This window comes from Pogonomyrmex barbatus, unplaced genomic scaffold (assembly GCF_055798465.1).
Source record: "Pogonomyrmex barbatus isolate J1 unplaced genomic scaffold, ASM5579846v1 scaffold8, whole genome shotgun sequence".
Classification (NCBI taxonomy): domain Eukaryota; kingdom Metazoa; phylum Arthropoda; class Insecta; order Hymenoptera; family Formicidae; genus Pogonomyrmex; species Pogonomyrmex barbatus.
In genome coordinates this window covers 8,717,310-8,729,476 of record NW_028297182.1, presented here as the reverse complement: position 1 = coordinate 8,729,476, position 12,167 = coordinate 8,717,310, and the positions used below count along the sequence as shown (strand labels likewise).

At 41.0% G+C, this 12,167-nt stretch overlaps 2 protein-coding genes across 18 annotated transcripts in view; one reads left to right on the top strand and one right to left on the bottom strand.

Moving 5' to 3' along the window:
- The window catches only part of LOC105422678 (uncharacterized), a 194,671-nt gene that overhangs the window by 91,541 nt on the left and 90,963 nt on the right, over positions 1-12,167 (top strand). The window contains exon 4 of one of the 16 annotated variants that reach the window (XM_089083987.1): positions 7,519-8,446. The exons of the other annotated variants lie outside the window; for them this stretch is intronic. Within the exon in view, the coding sequence (XP_088940113.1) occupies positions 7,519-7,555 (37 nt within the window). The 3' untranslated portion in view covers positions 7,556-8,446. Of the gene's footprint in view, positions 1-7,518; positions 8,447-12,167 lie in introns of those variants that run through there. 16 annotated transcript variants of the gene reach the window in all.
- Positions 1-12,167, bottom strand: part of Hr4 (nuclear hormone receptor 4) — a 176,800-nt gene that overhangs the window by 108,834 nt on the left and 55,799 nt on the right. The gene's annotated exons all lie outside the window — the stretch shown is intronic.

The following is a 12,167-nucleotide window of genomic DNA, read 5'->3' as shown; positions in this document are numbered from 1 at the left end:
AGAGAGAGGCTGGTCTGATAAAGTGTCTATTTTCGTGAGCGTAAAAGCCGCCTCTGCCGTCTCTCTCGGCGAGGCGATGCGGCGGCGCGGCGCGGCGCTCTGCGTGAGGAGAGTCGCGCCACAATGCATGCTGACCCATATTCGGGTCGTTGCTATTTCAGATCCATCCTTTCCATAGAGGAAGGTCGTCGGACTGCTGCGCGCGGCGAGGCACGGTTACGTAACCGCGCCTTGTTTTTAGCGGCCGCCGCTGTTCCCTCTCGATTTTTCGCTCGCTCGCTCGCTCGCTCACCATCGCGAAATAGTGTCGCGTATGAAATGTTCCAGAATACATCGGTCAATTAAATAGACCCTCCTCCGTCCGATTTGGGAATTATCATCTTTTCCTCGACGGGAATATCGAAATAGGTCATCGTTTATTATATCTCCGTCTGATCTTTAAGATTGCATATCTTTGTGACCAGACATTCAAAGTAAAATTCTGCGAAAATAAAATTTCCCTGAGAAAGATAATGTCATTATCTATTTCTCCTCAGTTAGAAACTATTCATTTTTAATTGAAATGCTTCAACACATCTTCATGAAGAAAACATCAATTTCAAGTTGGTCAAGGAATCTACAATAAAGATACATAGTGATTTTGAAATATCCTATATTTTTTTTCTGCATTGTGAAATTTTGAAAGTGTCGTTTGGATAATATGATTTTTTTCGAATAGTGTGCACATTTTTTTTATTTCAAATAGATAAATAAAACAATATAAACAACAAATAAAAAAATATTATAAACAATAAAATCTTTATTTATTTTTAAATCATTTAAATCATTTAATCAATTTTCTTTTCAAAATATGAGTTATGGAAATGTAAAAAGAAATTTTATGATCAAGAAATATTACTATGCTTCTGTCACTTTCTTTAATTAATTTATACAAAGATTTTAAGGTTTATGCAAAGATTAAATTTAACCTATTTTCTATGATAACTGCATTAATTAAATAACGTGCCGAAAATGTTTACATTACTTCTTTTTGAAAGATTTAATAAGAAATTTAATAAATAAGAAAGTCATATTTTAAATATGAGAATATTGATCTTGTTGTGTGACGTTATCTATTTCGTCGTGCACGACTCCTAGAATGAGATAGTAAATTGTGTCCTGATAGCTTTTATCTGACATGGCCGCAGAAACCACGTCGCAACTCGAATAATAGCTCGTGGACACGAATCGACGTTAATCATTAAATATGAGTATCTCACATCGCGCGCGATGAGAGAGACATGTTTCCCTAATTACTTTATTTACAGTATTTCTGCAGAAGTATTTTGCATCGAGGGGATCGATCCTTGCAAGGTGTGTATGTATGTATGCCTTAAACTGGCATTAATACGATACGAATGATGGTAACATAGAGCTGTCCCGATAAGATTGAATTTGTATCGCGAACCGACTGTCTGACCATTGCTACATTTTACTACTGTAATTTCCGTTATGAACTTTTTACGACCGCGATTTCGCATAAGAATCTATAAAGAACTTGCGATTTCAGATGTGAAATGTGAATTAAAACCACGCAACCACGTGCAACGTGGTAATTAGTGCAGATCCGAGGATAATTTGGACATGAATTTATCTAGATTGAATTGCACTTTTGTAAAAGCGATACGTGAAACTTTTACCACAACGAAACGTTCGCTGTTTACGTTTGCCGTTAGCGTTCGCCAAGGCACAATCTATTTAGTGTGGTGCGCGCGCGCGCGCGCACACACACACACACACACACACACACACACACACACACACACACACACACACACATATATACGGGTCCTAGTAATATCGATCGGCATCCGATCTCGCGCTTTCGTCAATAATTTCACGCTCCGTCGCACAAGCGAACCGTGCATTATGCAGCGATGTGCAGCAACGATAAGGCGCAGTCAGGCCGGTTTTACCTTGAACGTAGGCCTCAAAGACCATAATCTAGGAAAACTTGTTTGACACGCGTACATTATCGGACTGTTTCGAATTCATTTTACCGTGTGTGTTTACGCGGGCGCGAGCGCGCGTTGTATAACGCGCGCAAATTTCGAAAACGCATCTACCGCAGAGTCGTGTGGCGTTTTATCTTCGTCATCGCGATTTTTATAAATTGCCTTTGACACTCTCCGCTTGTCGCCGTGACAACGCAAATTCCCCCGTTTACACGTGAGCACCGTATCGCAGACTTCATTTGTCACTTCGTTTAATTCGTTATCTCGAACGCCACCGATCGCGCGGAACATTTATTGCATAATCGACCGCGGGACATTTCTCCATTCTCATGTTTCCTCTACACTCTGATGATGATGATGATGATGATGATGATGATGCGTTTCAAATATATTTTTTATCTAATATCTGTTTGCAATAGACTGTTTAATAAACTTTACTTGCACATATAAATCATTCTCTTTTATATTGTCTATATCGAAGAAGGTACGTTGATTATGTGATTTACCTGATTATTAGCGAGAGCCATTTCGTGAGTAGCAAGATATTGACTAATTTTAATAACTAAAGTATTAAAATTCCTTGAGAAAAAAATCTAAATGCTAAAACTACTACTGGTTTAAATTTCTCTTTTAGAAATATCACGAATTATTACTTTCTTATTCATTGTGCGTTTATTTTTACACGTTCTCATCTACTCGTTCCTGCAACATTCAGAGTTGGTTCACGTCTCGATTACGCGTACATCTCGATACCGGACAACTCGTCAAACTCGGGGAAACCTTTCGATCTTCGGCTCGTGCATTCTCGCGCGAGCGACGCCGGCGTGGAGCGCGGGTCGAACGATCATTAATCGCTCGACCCTCGCTCCGGCTCCAGTGTCGCCGCATCCGCTGCACTTTCTCTCCCGCCGCGGGCGAGCGGGCGGACGGACGACCGCGACCGCCGTTGCATCGGCGGACGGGCGGGCGAGCGGCCGTGTGCAGTCGCCGGTCGTTCGGTGGCCGATGCACCAGGGTGTAGGTTACGCGTTATAAAGCGTCGGTGAGGGGAATTCCCCACCTGGAATGCACCTCTCTCTCTCTCCGGTTGCGCTCGCCCGCCCAGTCCCACCACGTGGGTAATCTGCCGTTTCCCCCTCGCTCCCCTTCCCAGCTACATCACCGTCACGGTGGTTGCACCTCTGCCTCCCCCTTCCTTCCCTCTCTCTTTCTCTCTTCCCTCCTCCTCCTCCCCCCCCTTCTTCTCCCAGCCCGCTATTCGATAACGGCCACTAGCATTTTCCGCTTCCCTCTCTCCCTCCCTCTTTCCCTTTGCCTCTCGTCCTCGCGGTCTCGCCCTCTTTCCCCCTTTCGCACCCGTCGTCCCCTTCCCCACGGTCTCTGCCACGATCACCACCTCCAATGTTTCCTTCCCCACTATCGCTGCCGCGGGAGCGAACATGAATCGCGCTGGCTCAGGGGGTGCCTGCCGGTCGCGCGACGAGCATGCGCGCCGATAGTAAACACTCCCCGGCTGCGCACTGCGACTTCGCTTGTGGCAGGTCCGGGCTCTCGTGTAACGGCGGTGGCAGCGGCACAGGCTCTGCGGTGTACGGAGAGGAGCAGCAGCCACGATGCGCGGCTCTCGGTGTGCATCTACCTACATACGCGCGGGGATACGGGGAACGGCGAGATAGGGGCGGCAGTCGAGTCGGGGGTTGGTTAGCTCGATACCGGTTTGGGTTCAATGCACACCGCGAAGCCAGCTCTCCTCCTTCACCGTCACCTCCCGCGCATTTCCTCAAATCCCCTGCAGCCATATCCTCGACTTTGTATTCTCTTTCATATCTCTCTCTCTCTCTCTCTCTCTCCCTCCGATTTTCTTTCTGTGCCTTTCGTCATCATATTCCTCTATTTGTCCTTGCTCATTGCTTCCCTCTCCTCGTCGAGGCTCGTGTCAATCGGCAAATCTCACGGTGAGGGGAGGTAAGGTAGAAGGGATGAAACCGAGATGTGGGAGAGTCGGTACTTCGCGAGAGAGAAAAGAGGACAGCTTGCGTATGGTCATGGTACGGAGAAGATCTGGATAGGATGTACGTTCGGGATCGAGAAGGGAGGAAGAGGTCGGACTCCTCTCTTGTTTTTCGGTGTCGAGAATCGACAGCAATCGTCGGCTTCAGATAACGGGGAACATCGTTCTCCTCTCCCGCGTTTTTTCCTCGCTACGTCGATTCGAGTGGATTCACGAAGTTTCGGAAGCACTGTCGGAAGTTTATGCATCCCGCTGCCAGTTGCGGGTGCCTGTGTAGAATTAAGAGATCGATTAATGTCCGCATCGAGCGCCATGTTTCTCGATTTATAGCAAAACAAATCGAATCTGGGATTTTCAGGAAAACATAAATTGCAAATAGGATAAATCTCAGCTTGTGAATTCCTTTTAGATAATTCGACTCTTTTGCCATTTCGAAAATAATTTTTCGCCATGTATTTAAAATCACAATGATTTAAAATCAAGATTTGATTTTGCGAATATATTTAATGAGAAAAATAAAATATTTTTAAAATTAATAACGTTGGAATACATTAAAGTTTACATTTTTTAAACAATTAAATTTCTTTATATGTATAATTGTCAGAATAAATGTAATAAATCAGGAATCATTCGCGAATGATCATTCATTGAGACATTTTTCAAACTCTCTCGTGAAAGTTACGTAGAATAACATTCTCTGCATAGCAAACCATGAAGATTAAAACGGATTATTTACAGACAGCTTCAATTCCGGGCCGTCTAGGCCCGAGGAATTCCGTAAAGTAAGATTCCGCCAAGTTAATCGCCTGCTGTGGCTATATAAAATTATTTATGAAAGAGCACAAGAAACAAGACTTAAATCGCCTAACAGTTTTTCTTGTGATGCTCTTAGGAAGAATGCCACCCAAGGGTAACGTTCAGGAAAGTCAAAGTTCCTTCTTGGCATCTATCAAGATCTCTTGAGGAGAATTGCAATTATTTCTCATTATAAATTCACATAACAATCAAAAACAGTTACAGTTAAGCATGAAGTTGATAAAAATTTAATCGCTGAACAATTGACGTTATTTCACACAACAAAGAGCGAAGAAAATATATATATTCTGGTTCTAGAACGTTCGTTTCGTTACTTTTAAGTTATAAAATAATCACTGCTTTCGTTCATTGATATTCTTTTATGACATGGCATGTATTTGTGAAAAAAAATGGAGATAGAGAAAATTTCAGGTTTTATATTAATCAGAATTTTCATTTGTATGTTCATTTTAGATATTGATAAATTTTTTATTTGCTAAGTTTAATGTTTTATATATATATATATTTTTTAAGAGCACTTTTTAACAATCTAAATTGGAATAATACACGGTAGAAAATTCTCGCTAAAATATTTGAAAATTTGCTCTAGTATCGATCTAAAAATAATTTTATCAGGTCATTAAAATAAGTATGTAAAATGTTTTATAATGATAATACAGCAAAACATTTTAATATTCTAGCAAATTAAGTATCTTAATTTTGTTTAATTATTTTATAGGTTCAATTAACATTATTTTCATATTAGTATCTGGCCAAATTTTAATTTAGCCAAACTATTCTATGTAAGAAGAAGAAAAAGAGAGTAATTAGGTGGCTATGATATTACTTTCTTTCGCGGCGTGAAAGCTTATTATTCAGGCAGGAATTCGTAGTCATTCATTTTAATGGTAGACTTTGGGTGTACGATGCTTGATTACCGATCGTTTTCTATGTTAACGTATCTCTCCTTGTCGTACGAACTATGATTTAGAGACGTTATATGGTAACGGATGGAGGAAATAAATCGAGAAACGAGGTATTCATAAGGTGACTGTACGAAAATGAAACTCGCGTTGAATTATCGCAGCGAGAGATGAAAAATGGACAACTATTTACTTTTTTTTTTCCCTCCATTATTCTTTCAATGGAAATTATCTGCCGATGAGAGGGTAGATGAGAGCAAGAAGGAATAAACGCGTGAGGAGTTGCCATAGGGCGTTATTAATCGAGATACTAATCGATCTGTTTGTAATCTTACGTGTTCTGAACGACACGCGTAGTATTAACTCCAATCAGTCGAATGATATCTCTGAAGAATTTCATGGCACGCTGCACTCATGCAATATCTTCTAATCCATTTTACAATGCCATAATTAAAATATAAATGTAACACGTCGACACGCGACTAGGCGCACGCAATTCAGGATATTTTCCTTCGTGCCATTTTCTTCGTTCGAGTGAATTCATCGGCGTCATTCCACAAAGTTACGTTTGCGTAATTGCTTATACAGTCTCTTTGTCTAAAGTCGTACGACTTCTGCAGCGGCTGCTACGTTGAGTCGTAAAATATACTGCTCGCGCAGAAATTCCTCGCGCACGCAAGTTCCGCAAGCTTTACTTAAATCTGTTCATTTTTTTCACAATAAATAAATGGGAGTTTCTCAAATTAATTACGGCAATACTCTCTCAAGCTAATAGAGAAAGTAAAATTTCAATGGTGTAAAATAAACTTAAGATAAAAGATCTGGGCGCTTATTTTAATTTCGATTATATCTACAGCTCTCCCGAGTGATATACAAAAAAATTATTCAATGTGCTTTAAAATTACTATCCATTTCATATTATTACTTCGGCATACGAGCAAATACGGCAACAGCGAATTTATCAGATTTATGTTCCTTTTGGCGACACCAATGAACGATATTAAAGAGGTTTAGTATTCTTAGGGGAAATACGATCGATTGCACGTATATTGCCGAGAGAGATTAGAGACGTTCGTAAAGTCTCAGTGTCTCTCAGGACCTTCCCAGTCTTGCTTCTAGCAGGGTCGGCTGTGATACGCGATACGCCGTCACCCACGGCCAGTTAGATTCGCTCTCCTCCTCTCTCTCCCCCCCCCCCCCATATTAAATCGCAGCGTAATCCGATGCGAGGCGTAATCGTTTGCCTTCGTTCGTTCCGGATATGCGTTATCGCCTCCGGCCGGTAAGTAATCCAACGACTTTACCCGCTGCCTTATCGGCTGGCGACGAAGCGGTCGCACCAGGTCCGTCGTCACCTCCGTCGTGTGTGCGACGATTGTACAAGATATCGTGGGTTAAGAACCCCCATGCGAATGCCTTCCAGCCGCGCGAAACGCGCGGAAGTTGCGTGCCCGGCGAACGCCCACGATTTCCCGAAGTCGAAACGATCGGCTCGTTAAATCCCAAAATAGAGCAAATATCTTTAAAATAGACGAGGACAGGTGTACAAGAGCCGAGCCGGATCTTCTCGTGCTTGAATTTAATATTTAATCGAGAAATTTTTTTAATAAGAAACCTTACATTGGGTCATCTTCAGTGTATAAGTGTATTTAATATATTTTAGGCATGTTTTATAATTTCATAGAATTTGAACCACTTCGAAGAGAGTATATGTTAATTAGAAAAAATTTAGAAAGCATGTGTCATATAGCAATCACTTAATACATTAGACACCTTGTTTTACAATTATTTTAAGATTTTGTGAATTCAACGTGCTTGAAGCTTTGAGGTAATTACTACATTTACATCCGCATCCTCCTTTCTTCCGCCTTCGCACAAATCTCCTCCCTTTCGAGCCAAGAGGAATGGTGCGCGGTGTGAAGCGAAATACTGCTGTATTATTCCGGCTGTGAGAGTCCTGAAGGAGGAAGGGTGAAGATGGGAATCGTCGTAAGAGGAAGAGAAGGAAGAGCAAGGAACCGAGAAAGACGCCCGAAATTGACGTGTCCTAAGAGAATACTTCCGCCGACATCAATCGAGCCTCTTCTCTCCTGCAGTCGGCGACTTCAGTCGCTATTTCGATCCTGAGGGAAAGAGCGAGTGTGAAAGAGAAAGAGAAGGGGAGAGACAAAAAGACAAGGTTGAGAACTTGCTGTCACTGTTTTGAGGAATGCTGTATTTTGTGCTGTCCTTTCTGTGCATTAGCATGAAATATGAGACATCGAGTTTTTGATCCTGCCTCGGGAAACCGATCCTTTAACCAATCGTATAGCGGGACGATCTAATTTTCAAGATGGATTTCCGAAATAGTTGCAATCGTAATTTAATTTAATCAATTCGAAATTCAATTTTCCTCAGTTTAATTTATCTAATTTGATTAAACCGAGGAAGTAAAAATCGCATTCTAACAGAAAGCATGTCCATAATGAAAACAAATTGAAACATATATACGCTTGAAACATATATTGCTTGATATAAATATAATTATTCACACAAGATACAAATTTCAATTGTTCATCTGCTGGGCTGAACAAATGGTAGTATTTAATGAAACGTCTAAAAATCACGACGAGCAAAACGGAAGCTTACATTAATTATAATTGGAAAAGCAATGAGAATTTTCGTCACGCGTATTAAAATTCTTTCAATATACGATTGCAGATATACAAGCGGAGATACAAATGATATTTAATCTTTTATTCTTCATTCCTTATATTATTTACATATTATTTTAAAAAATATTTGCTTTAGTTTTTTTATTTTTTATCTTTATTTTTTTTTTCCTTATTGGTCTTAGCGGCTTTTCTCTTAACGATTTCTTATTGACACGGTGTTATCAAATTTTTCCGCGATATCTGCCAAATTTGATTGGGACGATAAGTCATTGCGTTAAAACGCACGCAAATTTCCTCGCGATTATTTAACGGCGACGTGGGTCCGATATCATGCGCGGACCAATTAATCACCCCAAATTAATTCGCCTAATCTCGTTAGCCGCACTGACAGAGAATTTAAGCACCCGTCGAAACTTGGATACTCGGGGAGAATGGAGTGGGAGGGAGGGAGAGAATACACACGAACTGGCACCCGGTACTCGGCACCTGCACCCAGGTCACGAACTAGAACTTCGACAAGCCCTAGCCGCGACCCTGGATGACAGCTCTCTTCCGTCGACGTCGGCTCGCCGTTTAATTTCTCAGGACGCACCTTCCCGCCCTCCCTTTTGCTTCTCCATCCTCCTTCGGGAGATTCGCGGCTACGTTAATTAATCCGAACGCACGGTGCGCTCGCGCGAATCGGAACTACGCCGAATCGATCGCGATTAAAAGTCCCGCACCGATGTAAACAAACTGCATCGCTGGGGGAGGAAGTAGAGCGGTTGCAAAGTATACGAGAGAGGAAACGGGAAAGAGGCACAAGGTGAGAGAACGAGTGAACGGAACAGATCGAGTGAAAGAGAAAAAGAGAAACAGAGAGAGGGAGGAGGGGAGAAAGAGAGAGCGCGCGAGAGAGAGGAAGAGGAAGAGAGAGAGAGAGAGAGAGTAGTCGACGTTGCGATGCGTTACCTCGTGCCGAGGTCATTGACCGAGGGTGCAACGAGAATGGAGGGGTAACAAGACGGGTACGAGGTTGCGAGGGGAAAAGATAAGAGAGAAAGAGAGAGAGAGAGAGAGAGAGAGAGAGAGAGAGAGAGAGAGAGAGAGAGAGAGGAGGTGGTTGGAGGAAGGGCGGAGGAAGGGGGGGGGGTGAAACGCACGGAGAGCGAGAAAGAGGAGGAGGGGAAGCGAATGCAAGCGACGACCGTTGGAGGGGTTCGCGTGCAGTTGCATCGACCGACGACGGCTCAGCTGTGCATCCACACCCCCTTGCATCCCACTGCCGTCGTTGCCGCCGCCGATACTCCGTTCCCTGCTGGTAAATCCATGCTCCTCCGGCGATCCGTCGATTCTCCCCGTCCCTCCTCTCCCCTCGCCACCGCCCGTCTACTACTCCCCCTTCTCCCGGTCATTTCCCCTCACGCTTACCCCTTTCTCTCTCAAACCGAGAGTCTCGCGCCCCTCGCGGCCCGAACCTCGCGCAACCACCGAATCAACGACGTCGGCGTCACGGGGGATGCTGTACGCGCCGCGCCTGTGAACGTGACCCTCAAAACTGAGGGTGTGCATGTACACACTCACGGTGGCGGTTGTGCTATGCAGAGGCGCGAGTCGCTATATTATACATATATATGCGCACGATGGACGCTGATTAATTAGGACCTTGGAAAACGTGCGTACTCGGGTCTCATCGGAATATTTTGCGAGATGCGAGACGTTCAACATCGTCGGGATTTATTCATCACAGGCAGAATATATTAGAAATCATATTTTTCTCATCATTCGCGGTGCATTTCAATCTTATCTGCTGTTATCTATGTCTTGTATTTTCACTTTTGTAAACATAGCGTATAATCGTATATTTAAGTAATAGTATAAATATTTGATATCCTTTTTTGAATTATTTTCATTGTCATCGCATATCGCATTTGAAGCGCAATTTTAAGTGTTTCTAATTATTATATGATATTTTTGTTCTACTTATTTTCAATATTTCTATGTAAAATAATATTACGCTACTTTAGAATATACTATCTACAGTACAGTATCTAATATATTTAGACCAATATGTTAAAAAAGAGCAATATTTCTTGTTACACTTTTTGCAGATATGCCATAAACAGAATCTTTTCTTTTTCTTCTCGCTAATGATGTGATCTTTTAACAAACTTTAGATTTTACGCTGATAATCAATGATCATTTGTTCACTATACGATGTCGAAGATGTAATTACTCTTATCACGTGAACTAAGGGATGTTTGACTGTACTCCGTGTCTGATTGTCTTCTGTCTACCCCTATCGTCGCGCATCACTGATCTTGGACTAGAATTTAATATAAGTTAAACTGATAATTGTATTTTGAAAAATTAGATTTAAAATAAAAGAGAAAAAGAGAGAAAATAAAGTAGTAAGGGTCGAAGTATTTTTAAAGTTAAAAAATATGAATTTAATTGTATAAATAGTAGATTAAATAGCGTAATTTATAGACATAGTATATATTTTTAAAAGTAGACTCTTTCTACCTTCCATTATTTATAAAATAAACAATCTCAGCAATAAATAATAAAAATATAATTTAGATTTTAATTTTAACAATCTTCCAATAAAAAATTTTCTTATAATTTTAACAATTTTATTCTGCAGTTCAATTGTGAATTTATAAAACATTAATGTCCCATTTGCATCATAGTATCTTCAACACAGATGTACCTGTATTCTCTCTTCACATGCACACACATACACACAATTAAATTGACTACTTGTTCTTTTGCCATAAGTGCAGCTGTTGGGTACAGTTAAATGCATTTCGATTTCTATAAACTAACCCATCATCCAGCGATGAAAAGTAACATGTTTGTCTGTCGCATAGTAGATAATAAATAGTCGAATCGATATTGAATTTTAAGCACGGCACGCTGAATGTTTGCCATTATGAAACACGCATCTATGTAAATTAAAATAACAAGTATATGTGACAGAGTGCATTTATAATTTCGGGTACTTTTGTTTACGCAGAATGTTTCAAATAATGGATTTAATGTTCACATTTTCTAAAAATTTATAGAAAAATTTATCAAAAATCAGCGCAACAAGTTAAAGATCTTGATGAAGCAGAAGTGAGCTTTAATTAAATAATCGCAACGTGTGAATGAATAGTATATGCTTGCTGTTATTTTACAGATACATGATAAAAAATAAAAGCGTTCCATGTAATGTTGCATGTAATATGTATGATTAATGATATTCTCATATATTTTTATGAATAAATGCCCAGACAATACACATTCTCGCTTTTCATAAAAGCATCAGAGAACGTTTGAATTGAGCGATAAAAAAATTCTTTAATCGTCGAATGATATTATTACACGAACATTTTACAGTTACAGCAACTAAAATTGTCTTATAGATGAAAATAGACGAAAAAAAAATGTTGCATGTACATATATACGTCCAATTCACTGAATTCACTTTAGTAGTTCCACTTTTAGAGTCAACGTAGCATTATATAAGGACTTTTATTCCTATCATTTTTGTCCCTTTGCAAAATTCTATCCTCATTTAAAGTCAAACTCAATTTAATTTCGAAAAAAGTCCGTTTCAACATTTCCTCCGACTCCGATGCATACCGAGGCCGAAATCGCTTTGCCTGCGGCTCGATCGATTGGACGTTCTGTTCAATTATTTTTATAGATTTTAAGAATTACCTGCTGCAGCGGATAATACACTGCCGATAACCATCATTGACGTCGGTTGCAAGTCTAGCGGAGAGCGGAGAGCACGCGGAGAGCGGCGGCGGCGGCGGCGGCG